A 21014-nucleotide genomic window follows, 5' to 3' on the forward strand; every position below is an offset into this window, starting at 1 on the left:
TATCTCCATGCTAGCACCTACACCTGCTTGCTTACCCTCTTGATGGAGAGAGCTTGAGTGGCTGGGACCAAGTTTGCTTTGTTTCTGGCCTGGGACCTAGAGTGGAATCAGACTTCCATGAAGGTCACGCAGGAAATACAAAATACATGAAGGATCTTGTAACCCCAGAGGGACACCCGAGGCCATGAATATAAAGAGTTCCAGCGAAGCTTCTCATCTCATTATTCTGGTTTGTGTTAGTCTGGTAAGGGGATAAGATTGTGTGTGTGTGTGCCCATGTGTGTGCCCACATGTCTGCGTGTGCATGTGTGTTTTAGGGGCCATCCCTAGTCTTTAGCAGTTCATAATTCATCATTTATTTGGCCCTGTAGGAGGCAGAATTTTAGGATGACCCCATGAACTCCCTGTTCCGCCTCCACTCCCATGATTACATTACATTATATTACAAAGAGGAGGTTACCTGGGTGGATCTAAGCTAATCACACGAGCCCTCTAAAAGCTGAGAGATTTCTCCAACGTGTCACTGAAAGGAGAGTCAGAGAGAGTGAAGCGCGAGAAGGAATTGATGCACCACTAGGAGCCTCCAGATGCTTGGAGAGCTCCTGGGCTCACAGCAGGAGAGAAACAGAGCCCTCCATCCTACAACCACAAGGAACTGAATTCTGCCAACGACCTCGATGGTTAGGAAGCAGCGGATTCCTCCCCAGAATGCCTAATAAGAGCAGCCTGGCCAACACCTTGATTTTGGCCTTGCAAGACCCTAAGCAGAGAACCCATCGATTCCACTCAGATTTCTGCAGTGCAGAGCTGTGGGCTAATCAAAGGGTGTTGTTTTAAGCTGGTGCATCGTAATACTTGTTACACAGCAGAGAAAACCCATTTAGGCCCTTCCTGTGAGTGTAGGCCAGGCCCTGAGCTAGGAACTGGGGATGTAGAGATTAGTGGACTGGCCCCTGCCCACAAGGTCCTCATGGTCAGATGTGGGAATTGGAAATTCAGGCTGGAGTAACTCAGGGTTGAAGGCCCAGGTCGTTTGGGGGGCTGCTATAGCACCACTTGATGGCGGGCAAATGTGGTGGGGCAGGCCTGGGGCCGGCGTGGGCGCTGGAGGGAGGATGCTGAGCTGGCTGGGCTTGCAGCCGGATCCTGCGTGGCTTTTCTTCAGCTGCTGGGCCACGTGGACATGTTTGGGCTCTGGAGCCATCTGGGGCACCTGTTCCTGGCTTTCTCCCTGAGCCTCTATACTCTCCCTCCCCATTTGCCTCCATCAAGGAGTCTGCTTCCTCCTTCACGGTGAAAATGGTAGCACCTTAACTCCCCATCCCAAACTCACCGACTTCGCTGTGTCTTCAAGTCTGCCTCCAGCTACCCTCTCTCCTCCTGCGACCTCACTGCAGGGGCCATCTCCTGTTCCCTCCAGGCAAATTGCTTATCTGACCCCAGCCCACTGCCGAAAGGCTCCAGCCTTAACTTAGGTTGAGGGTCATTTTTTTGCCTATGGATGTCCAGTTGCTCCAGCACCATTTATGGAAAGGTTATCCTTCCTCCGCTGAGTTGTTTTTGCACTTTTATCAAAACCCAGTTGGGCATATTGGGTGGAGCTGTTTCTGGGCTCTCGAGTCTGTTCCATTCATTCACGTGTGTATCCCTCCGCCAATACCACTGAGTCTTGGTTTCTGGAGCTCTTCAGTGGGCCCTGATAGTGGATGGAGTGAGTCCTCCCATCGATTCTTCTTTTTCAAGATTGTTTTGGCTGTTCTATGGCTACAACACCCCACACCTCCTAGGATGGTCCTTGGGCCTTATATCTTGTTATGGTGGCCCCAGGACACTAACATATGGGGCACAGAGGAAGCAGCTTCTGCCCCGAGAGGATTGCCATGGAATATTTTCCTGTGTGAGTTGGGCATGTGATTTCCTGAATGCTTGTAGATTCAGTGTTTTCACTGATAGGAGTGTAGAGTGAGAAAAAAAGGCTTTGGGCTTTATGAAACACACTTATCAACTAGAAAATAAAACCATTTTTAATGAGACTATGAAAGGCAGTTACAGCTCAGCTTAGCAAACACTCATTGTCTACTCCGTCCTGGGGATAGAAGAAGGGAGTGGATGAAATGTCCTTACAGAGCAACTGGTCCAGCTGTGGCTCCGGGCAGCCAGAGGGGATGCTGGCCGGCAGCTGGATCAGTGTCTCCAGCTGGACGTCCGCTCTGGATGTAACGTGGATGAGACCTGCACCTTAGTGCGGAGGAACCAAGGATGAGAGAGGGAGGCTGTGTGCACAGACGGTTCCACATGGGGCTGTGGTGCTAGGACAGACCTGTGAGCGGGATGTGGTGGGAGTTCCCAGGGTGTGACTCATAGCCTTGAACATTTGGAGTGAAAATACACTCACATGGTTCCTCAGTGCAGCCTCTCTTCCTGGGTGGGGAGCTGTCCATTCCAGCCCTGGTGCAGCCTGTGAGTCTGTGGCCTTCGACTAAGCAGATTACCTGCCGAGGGACGGAGTCCTACACCTAGAGGGTCGGTTCCTTGAGTTATGGGGAAGGAAGAGACTGAGAGTTTTTACTGCCTTCCTTGTCAGGTACGGAGCTTTATGGTTCTGATGTTGTCACATTTAACTCTGTTTCACTCGGAAATTTATTTTGAGGTCTAGCGAACAGAGAGGTACTAGTTTAACTTTATTTTGATCCAAATAGCTAACCAGTTCCCCCAGCCCAGCTTACCGAGTAACTCTGCTCATCTCTGCTGGAGTCCTGCCTGGGCCTCTTAGCCTGCAAATCTGCATTCCTTCCTCCGCTCTATCCTGACTCTCTGGTGGACATTCTTGTGACTCAGTTTCCCAGTAGAATCATGCTTTGTTAGGGATTATGTCTTTTTGTTCATTGCAGGAATCTTTGTCACATGCAAAACTATTTGATGAGTGAATGAATTAATGAATGAATGAACGATGTATTCTTATATCTAGTAGGACAAAACTTTTCAGGCAGAACATTTTACCCTATTCTCACCTATTTATTCTCTTAAGGGTGATTTTTGTCAATTTTGGGGAGCGACCTCAATTATGATTATGTTAAATGTGGACGTGAATTTGACAGGAACTGACAAATCTCTTCTTGTGTCCCGAAACCTTCACTGCCTTATCCCAGTTATCGCCTTAACAACCCTGTGAGGCAGGTGTCATTGTGCCCATTTCACAGATGACTGTGGTGAGATGCTGAGAGGTGAAGGGGTGCCTCCTCCTCAAAGCTGTCCCTGCCCCCCAGGCAGAAGTGACCCTTTCACCGTTAATGTGCAGGGCACTCCCTTGGCCTTCTTCCTTTCAGGACTCATTCATTCCTTCATTCACTCGTTCATTCAATAGATATTTATTGAGCTCCTACTATAAGCCAGTTTCTAGGGCTACTGCAGTGAACAAAATGGGCAGACACCCCAGCCCGCCAGGAGTCGGCATTTCCAGGTGGGCGTGCAGACAATGGACAGTGGACAAGAGAACAGATATCTCAGCTTGTGAGAGTCACTATGAAGGAAGTAAAAATGGTGACGAGGTAGGGGGTGCTAAGTGGGAGGGCATGCAGGCAGGGTGTCCAGGAAAGGGCTCTCACTTCTCCAGGGAGGAGAGACCCGAGGATGGGAAGGGGGTGGTGTTGGGGCAAACCAGGGCCAAGCATTCTAGGGGGAGGAACAGCAGAAAGGTGTTGGGGTGGACGGGAAGCAGTCGGGAGGCCTGTGAGGCTGAGGCATGCTGAGGGCAGGGAGAGTGCACAGGGGGAGGCTGCGAGGGCGGCGAGGACCAGGTCCTTCCAGGTCATGGTGAGGAGCATGGGTTTTCTTACCTATACTATGGGGCGCTACTGAAGAATCCAAGCACTACTTGTAGGCTCTTGAGATGGTGGGCAAAAGGGAGAAGAAGGGAATCTTCTTGGTCTTGGACCTGGGAAGAAACTCAGACCCTGGAGCCAAGAGGTGAATTCACAGCAAGGGTGTCCCTTTTTGAGAACTGCAGTGGTCTTATCTCCTGACTGAAAGAACCCCTTACTAAAACCCCAAGGCCATGGGAGGCTGAATCCGCCCCGGGAGGGGGCCTTGTTAAACAAGGGGAGATGCTTTTCCAGGCTCTGCTGAAGCCTGATGCATCCTTGTCCCAAAGAACTGTCTAGACGTCTAGTGACTCAACCCTCCTTGCTCCACTCTACTGACTGCTTTCTGCTCATGCCCTGTCCTGCTGTTCTGGGAACTCGTCCTGCTGTTCCGTGCCTCTGGGTTCTGATTTTTATTGTAGCTTTTCCTGGAATCCCTACTTCTCCTCCTCACCCCCTGGAGGACTCTCGTTATTCCTCAAACCCACGCTCAGGGCATTGTGCTTTTCAGAGCTCTCCCTGACTGTCCTGCAGGATGGTGTGGCTCTCTGCCCCAGGACCTTGTGCCTAACCCTATACTGCACCAGCACCTGCTTTGGTGTCTCTGGTGGTCTGAAAAGACCCTGCTTTTCAAGAATGTAGCTCACCGTCTCCCAGCCGGCTCTAGCAGTGCTTGTGGCTTCTTCAGCTGGGACAGGTTAATGATCTAGAAACCAAGGAGTGACCAACTGTCCTGGATTTCCCAGGACCCTGGGCTCCGGGGGTACAGGGCTTTCAGTGCTAAAACCAGGAAGGTGCTGGGCAAACCAGGACAAGACGGTCCCCCTAAGAAACCCACCATCCAGCCCTCCTACATCCCCCAGGCAACTTCTCTTGCTCTGGGCCAACTACCCTATGTGATCCCCACAACCTATGTGACCGTGGGATCTCTGGCACTTTCACTGAAGCCATTTCAATCTGCTCATCGACAAGTGTAAACCCTTCGCTTATTTGAAGTGTGTTCATGTAGGCACTGTTATCGAGGTCTCAGTCTACCGGGTCTCAGGGAGATGCCAAATAAGCGGAAACACAGGCATGCACTCAGTCATTTAAATCCAATCCAGTCCAATAAGCAAGTAAACATCCAATCTGTGTTGTTTGCCCAATACTTTATGTTAGATGTCCCTAGGAACATTTTTTAGGGGATATGGGTGAGTGGGATTCTTTACAATATAATACTGATTATTAAAATCATAATAGCTTTTGGCATTTGCCAGTTTGCTTGGTGGTTAATACCCATCTCTAGTTACAAGACCAGACCAAAGAGGAGGCCAGCGGAAACCACGCCTTCCCTCTGGGAGGCATGGAACTGGGGTTGGGGAGTGGGACCCAGGAGGCAGCAGCAGTGGGCTCCCCGATTCTGAAGCCCGGAATTAGCCAGACTCACCGGCCTGTTCACTGACAACTCTGGACCCCACAGACCTCTCCGAGTGGAGGCTGGCCCTGAAAAGCTTCCGGCCAGAAGGAGCAGAGGAAAAGCTTGCTCCCTGAAGGTGGAGAGATTCCAGAGAAAGAACAGGGCAAGCAGAAATACGCCAGTGCAATTCCTTTTCCAGCTCACCACTCGGACAACTCGCACCACCTTTGATGGGGCAAGAGGCCAGGGACGCTCAGGAAATATGCCTCCTAGGAGAAACCAGAGGAGAGGGAGGGTTACTCCTCGCGCCCCAACACAGGCAGCTGGCACTTTTGAGAGGCTTCAAGGTGCCCAGTGCTATTTATTCTATGCTCTTATGGAATGTAGGCACCGCTTCCCCCATTTTACAGATGGGGTAAGTGAGGCACACAGAGGCCAAGTGGCTCAGCCAAGGCCACCCAGACTGTGGCTGAGCTGGAGTGTGGCCCTAAGCAGTCTGACTCCAGGCTTGCTTCTCCTGATCCCTGGATAGACGTCTGCAGAAGGTTCAGAGATAGCACTAAGGAGAAAGTGGGTTGTTGGGAGAGGGGGAAGCTTCAGGAGAGAGAGAGAGTGCGTGAGCAGTCTAACAAAGGCCAGGAAGGAGTTTTCCTTAAAATGAGGGGTGTTGCAGGAATGGCTCTCCTGGCAGGTGAAGCACCAGCCCAGAGACATGGCAGCAGGAGGCAGCAGGAGGCCGTCCAGGAAGCAGCAGTGTTATTGCTAATTGGAGGGCAGGTGGCAGATGCCAGCAGTGATGCCTGCCTCATGGGCCCTTGGGGGCTCATGGTAGCATGTGTACGTTTCCTAGCTCATTGCTTGGCTCATAACAAGGGCAGTCCAAACACATTGCTTTTCTCTTCTCCTTGACCTTTGGTGAGTGGGGAAGAGGTGAAAATATGGAATTTCTTTTCCTGGCAAATTATTCTCAAAGGAAACCAATTTAGGTGGACAAACCGAGGTTTTTCTAAGTTAACCGTTAACCCTGTCTCTGTTCCAAGCATGTTATGCATTAGATGGCATACTGGATCCTGGCTTTGGCTTGGCAGGGACATAATTCAACACCATTATCCTCCATTGCATAAGTGTAATACACAGGGAACTAATTGTATTCATTCACTTCCTCACATCCTCGTCCCCATAATGTAGTGAACTAATCAATTCACTTCATCTTTTGTAAATAACATGTCTTTCCTAGTTATTGGAAACTGGCTGTAATTCAATCTAATTCAGAAATATTTACTGAACGCTTATTGTGTACCAGGAGTTGTGTTTGGCACTGTGAATATGGAGTTTTTCTTTCAGTCATTCCTTTGGCTGGTGAATATTTGTTGAATACTGACTGTGTACTCACACTGTGCTAGGTGCCAGGAACACAGTGGAAGAAACTACAGTGGAGGGGGAAATGGAACATGCTGATAAGTTTCCATTTGGTGGTGGGGTGCTGCCATGGCAAATAAAACACGAGTGAAACCAGAAGCCATTGCAATAAATAGGTAGGTCTGTAGGTAAGGACTTTCAGAAACCAATACAAGGTGTGACAAATCTGATTTGTTCTTTTTTTCCTTTTTTTCTTTTGCAGTCAACTTTGACCATTTTCAGATTCTGCGGGCCATTGGTAAAGGGAGTTTTGGAAAGGTAAGAAAGATGACTGTTTAAAACTTTCATCAACAAAATATAAAAGTCCCAACCACTGGGCTTATGTCTGTTTTTTTGTGTTTGATTTTGTGTTGGTTACTGGGCGCTGGGAATTTTCTGTTTGACGGAAAGATTTACATTTGCCAAATCTGAAATGTGAAAGGAAGTCTGAATAGTTTCCTTTGGATCCACTGTAATTTTATTCTGAAAATTAAATTAGCATGGCAGGCCTGGTTTAGGTGAATTACAATGGTAATTATTTCAAGATTGCTAATGCTATTTCTTCTTTGAGGGTCTAAATGAGGAAAGTGGAAAAAATCCCGCAAACTTGTGAGATGGCCAACAGAAGCTCTTTCCTGCAACGCAGGCATTTTATTACAAAAAAATTTATGGAGGAAAGAATGCTTAACATGATTTTTACCCTCGTAAGGAATTTTTTTTTCTCCCCAAAACCCCAGTCCATAGTTGTATATAAGTCCTTCTAGTTCTTCTATATGGGACGCCACCTAGGCACAGCTTGATGAGCGGTGCGTAGGTCCGTGCCCAGGATCCAAACTGGTGAACCCAGAGCCACCGAAGCAGAACATGCGAACTTAACCACCATGCCACCAGGCCAGCCCCTCAAACTTTTGAGTGTACAATATATAATTGTTCACTGTAGATACAGTGTTGCACAGCAGATCTCCAGAGCTTATTCATCTTGCTTGACTGAAACTTTATGCCCATTGGTCAGTAACTCCCCATTTCTCCTTCCCCTCAGTCCCCAGCAACCACCATTCCACTCTTGGATTCTATGAATTTGACTCTTTTAGATACCTCACGTTTGTGGAATCGGGCAACATTTATCTTTCCGTGACTGGCTTATTTCACTTAGCGTAATGTCCTCAAGGTTCATCCATGTTGTCACATGTTGCAGGATTTCTTTCTGTTTTAAGGTTGAATATTATTCCGTTGTGCCCATATACCACATTTTCTTTATTCATTCATCTGTTCATGGCCATTTAGATTGTTTCTGCATCTGGGCTATTGGGGATAGTGCTGCAGTGAACACAGGAGTGCTAATATCTCTTTGAAATACTGATTTCAATTCTTTCGGATAAATACCCAGAAGTGGGATTGCTGGATCATATGGTAGTTGTCGTTTCAGTTTTTTGAGGAACTTCCTTACTGTTTTCCATAGCGGCTGCACCAGTTTTCGTTCCCACGAACAATGTACAATGTACAATGGCTCCGATTTCTCCACGTCCTTGCCAACATTTGTTGTCTTTTGTGTTTTTGATGGCGGCCATGCTGACAGATGTGAGGTGGTATCTCACTGTGGTTTTGACTTGCATTGCCCTGGTGATTAGTGATGTTGACCCAACGTTGTCATATGCCTATTAGTCATTTGTCCACCTTCTTTGGAGAAATGTCTATTCAAGTCCATAGGCCATTTTAAATTGAGTTATTAGTTGTTTTTTTTTAAACTATTGAATTGTAGGAGTTCCTTGTATATTTTGGAGATTAACCCCTTATCGGATATGTGGATTGCACATATTTTCTCCCATCCCATAGGTTGCCTTGCGCTCTGTTGATTGTTTGCTGTGCAGAAGCTTTGTAGTTTGATGTGATTTCACTGGTTTATTTTTGTTACCTGTGCTTTTGGGGTCATATCTATGAAATCACTGCTAAGACCAATGTCATGAAGCTTTTTCCTTATGTTTTTGGAGTTTTACGGTTTCAAGTGTTAAGATTTAATTCTTGAATCCATTTTGAGCTGATTTTTATCTATGGTATAAGATAAGGGCTCAGTTTCATTCTTTTGTGTGTGGATATCTAATTTTCCCATCACCATTTGTTGAAAAGACTGTCATTTCCCCATTGAGTATTGTTGGCCCTCTTGTCAAAGATCAGTTGACTATATATTCGTGGATTTATTTCTGGGCTCTCTATTCTGCTCCATTGGTCTACATATCTGTCCTTATTTTAGTTCCATGCTGTTCTGATTACGGTAACTTGGTTATATAATTTGAAATAAAGAAATGTGATGCCGCTACCTTTGTCTTCTTGCTCAACATTGTTTTGGCTGTTAGTGGTCTTTTGTGGCTCTATATGAATTAGAATTGTTTTTTCTATTTCTGCAAAAACTGCCATTGGGATTTTGATAGGGATTGCATTGAATCTGTAAAATGTTAATTTTGGTAATATTAACTCTTTCAACCCATGAAATGGATGCCTTTCCATTTGTTTGTGTCTTGTTTCGTTTCTTTCATCAACGTTTTGTAGTTTTCAATATACCAGTCTTTCACTTCCTTAGTTAAGTTTATTCCTAGGTATTTTTTCTTTTTGGTGCTGTAGTAAATGGAATTGTTTCCTAATTTCCTTTTCACATAGTTTATTATTAGTATATAGAAACACAACTGATCTTTGTATGTGATTCTGTATCCTGCAACTTTACTGAATTTCATTGTTCTAATGTTTTTGCAGAGTCTTTAGGATTTTTTGCGTATTAGATCATCTCATCTGCAAACAGGCACAGGTTTACTTCTTCCTTTCTGATTTGCATGCCTTTTATTTCTTTTTCTTCGCTAATTCCTCTGTCTAGGATTTCCAGTCTGGTGTGGAAAAGAAGTGATGAGAGTGGGTATCCTTGCTTTGTTCCTGATTTTAGAGGAAAACCTTTTGTTTTTTTCCACTGTAACGTTAACTGTGGGCTTTTCATATATGACCTTTATTATGTTGACGTAATTTCCTTCCATTCCTGGTTTGTTGAGGGTTTTATCATGAAAGAATGTTGAATGTTGTCAGGTGCTTTTTCTGCCTCTATGCAGACAATTGTGTGGTTTTTACCCTATGTTCTGTTAATGTGGTGCATCACGTCAATTGACTCTTGTATGTTGAACTGTCCTCACATCCCGGGGACGAGTCCCACTCGCTCATGATGTATGATCCCTTTAATGTGCTGTTGGATTAGATTTGCCAGCATGTTTTTTTGAGGATTTTCCATCCATATTCATCAGGGATATTGGCCTGTAGATTTTTTTCTTGTGGTGTCTTTAACTGGCCTCGGTATCAGGGTGATGCTGGGCCCATAAAGTGAGAGGGAGTAGTTCCTCCTCTTCCATTTTTTGGAAAAGTTTGAGAAAAGTGTTATTGATTCTTTTTGAAATCTTTGGTAAAATTTAACAGTGAAGCCAACTCTACTGGGCTTCTCTTGGTTGGGAGGTTTGACATTTGTTTGTGGAAAGTACATATTTGTGATCCCCGATCATTTTCAGTGACAGGCTATAGAGAGCAATGAGAGGAAGGCAGAGACTTTTAGAAAACAAATCCCAACCAAGCCCGCCTGTTCCCTCTTACTCAGAAATCTCCCCTGGCAATAATTGCTTTGAGTATCTATTGAACACCAGATACTCTCATATATTCTTAAGTAACTATTGTTATTTTCATTGTGCAAGTGGAAAAACTTAAATGGAAATACTCAGCCTCAGTAACTCCATGGTCACACAGGCAGGGAGTGTCCGAGCTGCGATTTGAACCACGGCCTGTAGATGACCAGGGACCTGCTGTTTTACCAGCTCCACACTCTTGATCAGACCATTCAGAACTTCCAGAGTTAGACTGAATACTGACCTGAGAAGTTGGAGAGAGGCAGCCTTCCTTCCCTCCCTCCCTCCTTTCCTTCCTACTGTTCTTTTATGAATTCAACCCATGAATATTCATTGATGCCTACCCAGGGCTTGGCGCTATTCTAGACTTTGCCCCAGCCCTAACCTAAACAGACCCAAGTGCCTGTCCTCATGGAGTTTACATTTAGAAAGGACAGAGATGGCAAACAGATAAATATGTACATTTATGGTACTTTAGATACTAATAAGTAATAAAAATATAGCAAGGTAAGAGGCCAGCTCTGTGGCCCAGAGGTTAAGTTCCGCATGCTCTGCTTCAGTGGCCCAGGTTTGGTTGCCAGGCACAGACCTTCACCGCTTGTTGGCAGCCATGCTGTGGCGGCAACCCTTATACAACATAGAAGAAGACTGGCACAGATGTTAGCTCAGGGGAATCTTCCTCACGCTAAAAACCAGAAATTAGCTTGGGGTGAATCTTCCTCATGGAAAAAAAAAATGTATATATATATATCTAGCAAGGTAGGGGAGTATGGAGTTCTGGCGAGGGGGCCAGGGAGAAATTGCGGTCTTTTAGAGCTGAGCTGTCAATAGGATGTCCACTAACCACATGTTGATATTTAAATTTAATTTAATTAACATTAAGTAAAATTGTAAAAATTCCATTTCTTGGTCACACTAGCCATGTTTTAGGTGCTCAGGAGCCACATCTGGCCAGTGGCTACTGTACTGGACAGTTCAGACTGTAGAACGTTTCCATGGCCGTAGGCAGGTCTACTCGACAGTGCTCTCACAGAGGTGGCAGGGGAGCCCTCCTTGGGAAGATGGTGTGTGAGCAGAGACCTGAAGGAAGGGCAGGAGCGAGACAGGCAGGTTCCGGGCAGAGGGAACAGCGAGCGTGGAGACCGTGCAAGGGAGTGTGCTCAGTAGTTTTGAGGAGCGTCCAGGTGGGGAGAGTGGGAGAAGGTGAGGTCAGCGAGGCCAGCAAGGACCAGACCACACGGGACCTAGCGGACTGTGCTAAAGGCTTTGGCCTCCTCTCTGAGTGAGAAGAGAAGGCCCTGGGGAGTTTTGACTAGAGGAGTAATATGATCTGTTTGTAGAAGTTTGTAGAAAATCACTTTGGCTGCCATGGCGTGAGTAGCCAAGGGCACCTAAAAAATTATTGACCACTGGGGCCGGCCCCATGGCTGAGTGGTTAAGTTCACACACTCCATTTCAATGGCCCGGGGTTCACTGGTTCGGATCCTGGGCATGGACCTACACACTACTTGTCAGGCCGTGCTGTGGAGGCGTCCCACACAGCAGAACTAGAAGGACTTACAACTGGGATATACAGCTATGTACTGGGGCTTTGGGGAGAAAAAAAAAAAAAAAACAGAGGAAGATTGGCAACAGATGTTTGCTCAGCATTAGTCTTCCTCACACACGGAAAATTATTGACCATTTATACTATCAAGTGAGTTGGTTGCTTGGTAGTTTAACAGACATTCACTGGGCCTCTGAGCAGGACCATGTGCTGCATTAGACATTGTGTTCCTGACAAGACTTGGGGCTTGGGGCAGAAATCTTGTTGAGAAAGCAGGCATGAAAAACAGTAAATTCTGGCATGATGCGTGATGGTTAATTTTAGGTGTTGATGTGGCTAAGCCAATGGTACCCAGATATTTGGTCAAACACCAGACTAGATGTTGCTGTGAAGATAGTTTTTAGAGGAGAGTGGCATTTACGTCAGTAGATTTTGCGTGAAGCTGATTACCCTCAATAATGTGGGCAGGTCTCATCCAATCTGTTGAAGATCTTAAGAGAAAAAGACTGAGGTCCCCCAAGGCAGAAGGAATTCTGCCTGAAGGCTACCTTCGGACTCAGGCGGCAGCATCAATTCTTCCCTGGGTTTCTGGCCTGCAGAGTTCAGACTTGCCAGTCACCACGATTCTGGAACCAATTCCTTAAAATAAATCTGTCTGTCTATCTCTCTTCCTCATTCTCCTTCCCTCTCATCTCATTGGTTCTGTTTCTCTGGAGAATCCTGACAAGTTAAATGGCGCGTTAAGAAAGACAACAGGAGCACGTGCAAACTCCAGCCAAGGTGGGGAGAAGGAGGGTTTGGGAAGCGAGACCAGCAAGAGCCCAGAGGAGAAAGGATGTAGGAAGCTGTCTCAGAGGCCCTTGCTCGGCCTGGGGCTCTTGGAATCCCGTCTGACTCAGCAAATGATTACTCAGAAATAGCGTTTTAGATATGGTGTGCACCACTTGGAAATCCTGGCGAAACCCTCCACCCCTGCTTTCATTCTGGGGCTCACCTGCCACCCCAGACCCCATTCCTCTAGCTCACACTTCCGGACGGGTCTGGAGGGGGGAGGATGACCAGTTCTTCAGGCCTGGACTGTAGGATAAAATGTTGTTGAATTTTGCTCTGTGCAGGGGGAGGAGCCACGTGGTCCTTGCAGACTGACGTGCAGGTCACAGGGCCAGTTCCCAGACGCATCCTCAACTCCTCCCTGGGCCCCTGCTCTCAGCCTGCTGTCCTCTCTGCTTTGACACTCACACTGTCCCTTAGCTTTCCCTGCCTCCACCTCAGCCAGAAGGAGGACATGGCCTCTGGTTCTCCTCCTTCCTTTCTTGCTGGTGCTTCCTAAGTCCAAGGAAGGTGCAGCTGGGACCAAGCTCCCAGAATCCCAGAATGCCAAGGAGCTGGGGTTCCTGCTGCCCTCCTGCGGGTGAACCCCGCTGCCCCCACAGCTTTCCACACTCCTCTTTCTCTCTGAAAGGTGGATCCTAGCAAAGCTTCTCCTTCCTTCTATCCCCAACCTTCCATAGCCCGTGCTGGCCTCTTCCTCCATTAGGGCCCATCCAAACAAGTGTCTCAGATGAGTAATTTGCCTTCTGGACTCCCACTCTGGCCCCCACCACCCAGGGTGCTGGGGCGTCAGTGGCTTTTTCCCCTCGAACCAAGCTCTCCATCTGCACCACCACCTCCTCCCCCATCTTACTGGGCTGGGCTCTGTTTTAGAAGGTGTCCAGAGGACGGACTGATGAGTCCGTGTTTGTGAGCAGCATCTCATCCTCACACGAGATCCTTGGGCAAACAAGGAGTTCCTTTGGGATAATTTCCACCACTGGGTTTGAGAGTTCATGACAGCTCAGGGCAGCTTGGCGCCACACAGAGAGCAACCAGTTCGAGAGTCAGGCACACAAGGGTTCCAGTGCCAGCTGTGTATGTTTCCACCTCCGTTTCCTCACATGTAAAATAGGCATGTTGATGTCTTCCATGTGGGATTGCTGTGAGAAATAAATGGATGGCATAGTGGAGTGCTCAGCACAGAACCCAAACCGACGCTCAGTAAGTGTTGATTCCATCACTGCTTAGGTGCTTTCCCCCGAGGCAGGAGACGGTGGGGAACAGGAGGCTGTAACTGAATGGGCTTTCTGCGGTAGGGAGCACGCATGGTTCTTGTATGGAGGGCATTTGTTTGGCAGTAAACATGGCACTGGCACAGGCAGGGCTGCTGTGTACGTTTAAATTCCCAGAATATCTCAGCATGTGTGATCTGTCACCATTGATAAACGGTAGGCTAAGGCTCGGCAAGGCTCACGATCTTGCATGGCACTCATTCTTCTGGAAAACTGTACAGCTCTGGGTTTAACAGGAGCCCTTGTCATTGCGTCCGTCTTATCCTGTTTTTGGCAGTTTGTGCAGACTTGATATAAAATTAGCCAACTTAGGTTCGTTTCTTCGTTCTTTTATTCATTCATCCATTTATTCATCCATTTCTCCATCCATCCATCTGCCCACCTGCCATGTGGAGGAGCATTTGTTCTGGGCCCTGTGCTAGGTTGTGAGGTTACAAAAATAAACTGGGTATGGTGTCTGCTTTTGAGGATCTCTCAGATACATGCGGGAGGCAGAGAAAGAAGCAGATAATTAAAGTCCGGTCTGAAAAGCACTGATGGAGACCAGCCTGGGAGGTATGAGTGGGTTTGGAGGATACCTAATTCAGACTTCAAAAAGTACCCTTTCTGGATGCCAGTGTAATATTTTCTAACACTTTAGTATGAAAACTTGTAAACATACAGCAAACTTAAAAGAATTTTATATGTCTATCACCTACATCGTACAATTAACATTTTACCAAACTTATTTTATGAAATTCCTATCCTTCTATCCATCTATCAGTCCATCTTGGTTTTTGATTTCATAGTAAATTGCAAATATCTGCACACTTTCCCCTAAATATTTCAGCAGAGAGATTTGTCTATAGGTTTTCTTTTGATGTAAAATGTGCACGCGTTGAAATGCACAAATGTTAACATTTACATTTGCTGAGTTTTGAGAAATGCATACACCTGTGTAACTTGAACCTTTACCAAGAAGTAGAATATCTCCACCATCCAGAAGTCTCCTATTGACGCTTTGCAGTCAAAACTCGTCTCCCTCCCAGCCACTCCATCTACTACAGATTAGATTTGCCTGTTTTAGAACTTAATATAAATGGAATCGTACAGTAAGTACTCTGTCGCATAAGTCTTCATCATGTTTTGCATTTTGCATAACACTTTTGCAGCATAATGTTTTTGAGATTCATTCATGTTGCTGAGTACTTTTTTTCTTTTTATTCATGAACGGTATTTCATCCTATTGTTATATCAATTTGTGAATCCATTTTCGTCATGGTAGACTCCAGGACTGCTTCTAGTTTTTGCTATTTTGCAAAAAGTTGCTGTGAAAATTTGTGAGGTCTTTTTTTGTGAACATATGAGTTCATTTCTCTTGAGTAAATATCTAGGACCGGAATTTCTGGATATAGAGTAGGTGTATGTTTAGTTTTGTACAAAACTGCCAAATGATTTTCCAACACGGTTGTACCACTTTATGCACTTATGAAGAATCCCATTTGTTTCGCATCGTTGCCAACATATGGTGATATTAGTACTTTTCACGTTAGCTATTCTGATGAGTGTTTTGTAGTATCTCAATGTGGTTTTAATTAACATAATGGAAGTAAAATGTAATTAACAATTAACATATATGATTAACATTAATAATGACGATGAACATGTTTTTTCATGTACTCAGTGGCCAGTCATATATCTTCTTTTGTGAAATTTCTCTTCAAAACTTATTGCTATAAAAAAATGGGTTGATTGGCTTTTTTTCATTCTTCTAAATATCTTTATCAAATGTGTTTTAAAATTTTTTTTGTTGAGATACAGTTGACATTGTATAAGTTTAAGGTATACTTGTTGATTTGATACATTTATATATTGCAATATTGTCATCTCTGTAGTTTTAGCTAACACCTCTATCATGTCACCTAAGTATCATTTCTTTTTTGTGGTGAGAACATTAAAAATCTCATCTCTTAGCAATTTTGAAGTATATAATACGGTCTTGTTGACTATAATCACCATGCTGTGCATTTGATCTCCAAAACTTAATTTCCTTCTCCTTTCAAGCGTGTAGCCTTTAACAACATCTCCTCAATTCCCCTATCTCCCAGCCCCTGCTAACCACCATTCTACTCTCTATTTCTACAAGTTCAGCTCTTTTAGATTCCACGTGTAAGTGATATCATACAATATTTGTCTTTGTCTGTCTGGCTTATCTCACTAAGCCTAATGCCCTTAAGCTCCATCCATATTGTCACAAATGGCAGGATTTTCTTCTTTCTCATGGCTGAATAATATTCCAGTGTGTGTGTGTGTGTGTGTGTATGTGTCTATATCTCTCTATATAACTTCTTTTTTACCCATTCTTCCGTTGATGGACACTTAGGTTGTTTCCGTATCTTAGCTATTGTGAATAATGCTGCAATGAACATGAGAATGCAGATATCTTTTTGATACTAATATTTGACAAGAGGGTCAAGAATACTCGATGGGGAAAGGATAGTCTCTTCAACAAATGGTGTTGGGAAAACTGGATCACCACATGCAGAAAAATGAAACTGGACCCCAATCTCACACAAAACACAAAAACTAACTTGAAATGAATTAAAGGCTTATACATAAGTCTAGATACCATAAAACTCCTAAAAGAAAACGTAGGGAAGAACCTCCTTCACGTTGGTCTTGGCAATGATTTTTTGGATATGACACCAAAAGCACAGGCCACAAAAGTGAAATCAACAAGTGGGACAACATCAAACTAAAAGGCTTCTGCACAGCCAAGGAAACCATCAACAAAACGGAAAGGCAACCTACAGAATGGGAGAAAATATTTGCAAATCATATATTGAATAAGTTGTTAATATTCAAAATATGTAAAGTCAATCACAAAAGAACAATCTTATTTAAAAAATGGGCAGAGGAACTGAATAGACGTTTTTCCAAAGAAGACATACAAATGGCCAACAATACATGAAAAGATGCTCAAAATCACTAATCCTCAGGGAGATGCAAATTAAAACCACAATGAGATGTCATCTCATAGCTGTTAAAATGGCAGTCATCAAGAAGACAAAAGATAACAAGTGTTGGCGAGGACATGGAGAAAAGGGAACTCTTGTGCACTTTTTTTGGGAATGTAAATTGGTGCGGTTACCATGGAAAACAGTATGGAGGTTCCTCAAAAAATTAAAAAGAGAACTACCATATGCTCCAGCTATCCCACTTCTGGGTCTATATTCAAAGGAAATGAAAACAGGGTATCGAAAATGGTTGACGGTCTTTTTATCGTTGAGTTGTGGGATATATATCCAGATACGAGTCCTTTGTCAGAGAGGCGACTGTTTTCCAGCAGCCTGTGGTTTGCCTATTAATTTTATCAGTGATATGTTTTGATGCACAGAAATTGTTAACTTTGATGAGGTCTAATTTGTTGAGTGTTTCTCCTTCTAGGGTTATTGCTTTAGGTGACAAATAAGAAAACTTGGCTCGAGAAAACTTACTCAAGTGACAAAGATATTTTCCTGTGTTTACTTTCTAAAAGCTTTATGGCTTTGGCTTATGTCTTTAGTTCTATGATTCATCTTGAACTGAATTTTTTGTATGATGGAGGTGAGGGTCAAGGTTCATCTTTTTTTGCATATGGATGTACATTTCTTGAAAAGACTGTCTTTTCTCATGGGATTGCTTTGGTGTCTCTGTGAAAAATCAGATTTCTTGGATAAATGGCACATCTACTTCTGGGCTCTCTATTCTGTTCATTTGGCCTACTTATCGATCGTTATGCAAGTACCGGAATGTCTGTATTACTCCCTAAATAGTTCATGAGGGTTTTTTTTTGACACTATTGTAATGGAATTGTTTTTAGTTTAATTTTTAATTGTTTGCTACTAGATATAAAAATGCAATTGATTTTTGTATCTTAATCTTGTATCTTGAAGTCTTGCTAATTAAATTATTAGTTGTGGTAGTCGTTTTGTAGTTTCCTGGAGATTTTCTATGTCAACAATTATAATATCACTAACAAAGGTAGTTTTGTCTATTTTTCCTCTGTCTTTATGGGTTTTTTTTAATCCTTATCTTCTTGCAGTGGCTAAAACCTCCAGTACAGTCGTGAGAAGAAGTCATGAATGTGAGCAACCTTGCCTTGTTCTTAATATTAGGGAGTGAAAGGCATTTACTATTTCACCATTAAGCTCTAGATTTTTCAGAGATGCCCTTTATCAGATTGAATAACTTCCTCTCTATTTCTAGTTTGAAGAAGCGTTTTTCATGTCTGGCTGTTGAATTCCGTCAAATGCTTTTTCTACATCTGTTGAAATGATCATATTATGTTTTCTTCTTATTTTGTTAGTATGATGAATCACATTGAATGATTTTCAAATTTTAAGTCAATCTTGCTTTCCTGAGATAAATCCCACTTGGATATGGTATTTTATTCTTTTTTATATTGTTGAATTTGATTTGATAATATCTTATTAGAGAATTTTACATCTATGTCCATAAGGAATATTTATCTGCAATTTCATTTTTTTGTAATGTCTTTGTCAAATTGGTTTTAGGATTATGCTAGTCTTGTAAAATGAGTTGAACTTTTTCCTTCTCTATTTTTCTGAAAGAGTCTGTGTAAAATTGGGGTTACTTTTTATTTATTTTTAATTTTAATTAATTAATTAATTAATTAGAGGAAGATTAGCCCTGAGCTAACTACTGTCAAGCCTCCTCTTTTTGCTGAGGAAGACTGGCCCTGAGCTAACATCCATGTCCATCTTTCTCTACTTTATGTGTGGGACACCTGCCACAGCATGGCTTGACAAGCGGTGCCATGTCTGCACCTGGGACCTGAACTAGCGAACCCTGGGCTGCCAAGAAGTGGAACGGGCGCACTTACCGCTGCGCCACCTGGCCGGCCCTGGGGTTACTTTTTAAATGCTTGATAGTATTTATAAATGAAACCATTTGGCTATGGGATATTCTTTGTGGAAAGGCTTTTCGCAACAAAATCAATGTCTTTAATAGATAGGAGGCTATTCAGATTTTCTGCCTTTTTTCTTATGTGAATTTTGGTAAGTTTTAATTTTCAGGGAATTTATCAATTTTATCTAATTTGGCAAATTTGTTGGCATAAAGTAATTTATAGTGTTCTCACATGACCCTTTAAATTTCTGTAGCATCTGTACGGTCATGTGCAGCATAATGACGTTTCAGTCAATGACAGACCACATATATGACAGTGGTCTCACAGGCTTAGTGCTATATGGCCTGGGTGTGTAGTAGGCTATGCAGTCTAGGTCTGGGTAAGTGCACTCCATGATGTTCATGTAATGATGAAATCGCCTGACAACACATTTCTCAGAACATAGCCCTGTCATTAAGTGGCACATGACTGTAATTATAACTCCCCTTTCATTTCCGATATTAGGAATTTGTGTTCTTTCTCTTATTTTCTTGATCAGTTTATTCTTAGATTTTCAAGATGGAACCTGAGGGTATTGATTTTAGACATTTCCCTTTATTTTAAATATAAGTTCTTTTAAGCTATAAATTTCCCTCTGAGTACTGCTTTAGCTCCATCTCACAAAATTTGAAATGTTGTATTTTCATTGTTATTTAGTTAATAATATTTTCTGATTTCTCTTGTTATTTCTTCTTTGACCCATGAATTATTTAGTCACGTGTTGCTTAATTTCCAAAAATTTGCCTTTTCCACCCTAAACTTCTTATTGTTATTGATTCTAATTTATTCCATTGTGTTCCAAGAACATGCTCTGTATATTTCAATCCGTTTACATTTATTGGGACTGATTTTGTGTCCTGTTTATGACTTATCTTAGAAGACACCATGCCTTCTTGGAAGAAATGTGTATGTCAACGTTGTTGGGTGTAGTCTCCCATAAATATCAGTTAAGGTGGTTAATAACATCATTCAGTTCTTCTATGTCTTTACTGATTTTTAAAATCTAGTTGTTTTATCCATTTCTGAGACAGTTGTGTAAAATCTCCAACTATGCTTGTGGAGTTCTTTCTTCTTCCTTTAATTCTGTCAGTTTTGCTTCTTATACTTTGAAGCCCTGTTGTTAGGCTCATACACATGATTGTTATGTCCTCATGATCCCTTGACCCTATTGTCATCATGAAGTGTTCTTCTCTGTCTCTGATAATAGTCTTTACTTGGAAGCTTATTTTCTTGAGATTGATATAGCCTTTTCAACCTGCTTATGTTTACTGCTTCCATGGCGTATATTTTTCCATGCATTTACTTCCATTATATCTATGTTTTTATATTTAACTAGCATAAGTTAGGTCTTGCTATTCTTTAAATCCATTCTGGCAATCTCTGTCTTTTAGTTGGGGAGTTTAGTCCATTCACAGTAAGTGTAATTATCGATATGGTTTGATTTAGGTCTACCATGACTTTATTTGTTTTCTGCTTTTATCCCTCTCTCTTACTCTTTGTTCTTCTGTTTCTCCTTTCCTGTGTTGTTTTAGATTAATTGTATATTTTGAATCTCCACTTAATTTATTTATTGACTTTATAGCTATACTTCCTTACATTATACTTTTAAATGATTGCTCTAAGGGTTATAATATACATCCTTAATTTATTTCACAGTCTACTTAGAGTTAATAGTTTATACTTCACATAAAAATGTAAAAACTGAGCAACTGTATAGGTCCATTTACCACCCTTGTCCACCTTTATATTATAGTTGTCACATGTATTACAAGTTCTTAAATTATAAATCTCCAATACAGTGTTATAATTTTTTGCTTTAAATATATATAAATATATGCATATATAAATATAAAAAATATATTTGTAGGTTTTTGGCTTTTAAAAGCATTAGGAGGAAAATAGTCCTTGACATTTACCTGTACCTTTTAGGAAAGTCTGACTTTCCGTCTAGTATCATTTCCATTCAGCTTGAAGAATTTCCTTAAGCATTTTCTAGAGTACAAGTCTCCTGTCAGTGCATTCTCTTAATTTTATTTTATCTGAAATGTATTTATTTCACCTTCTGTCTTGAAGAATATTTCTACTGGATACAAATTAGTGAGTTGACAGTTTTTCATTCCTTTAAAGATTTT

The 21014-nt window shown here is 43.0% G+C and overlaps 1 protein-coding gene across 1 annotated transcript in view; it reads left to right on the forward strand.

Annotated features, from left to right (window-relative positions):
- STK32B (serine/threonine kinase 32B) overlaps window positions 1–21014 on the forward strand; it is a 331012-nt gene that overhangs the window by 64895 nt on the left and 245103 nt on the right. The window contains exon 2 of the mRNA XM_044767851.2: window positions 6878–6933. Within this exon, the coding sequence (XP_044623786.2) occupies window positions 6878–6933 (56 nt within the window). The remainder of the gene's footprint in view (window positions 1–6877; window positions 6934–21014) is intronic.

Source organism: Equus asinus, chromosome 3, assembly GCF_041296235.1.
Source record: "Equus asinus isolate D_3611 breed Donkey chromosome 3, EquAss-T2T_v2, whole genome shotgun sequence".
NCBI lineage: Eukaryota > Metazoa > Chordata > Mammalia > Perissodactyla > Equidae > Equus > Equus asinus.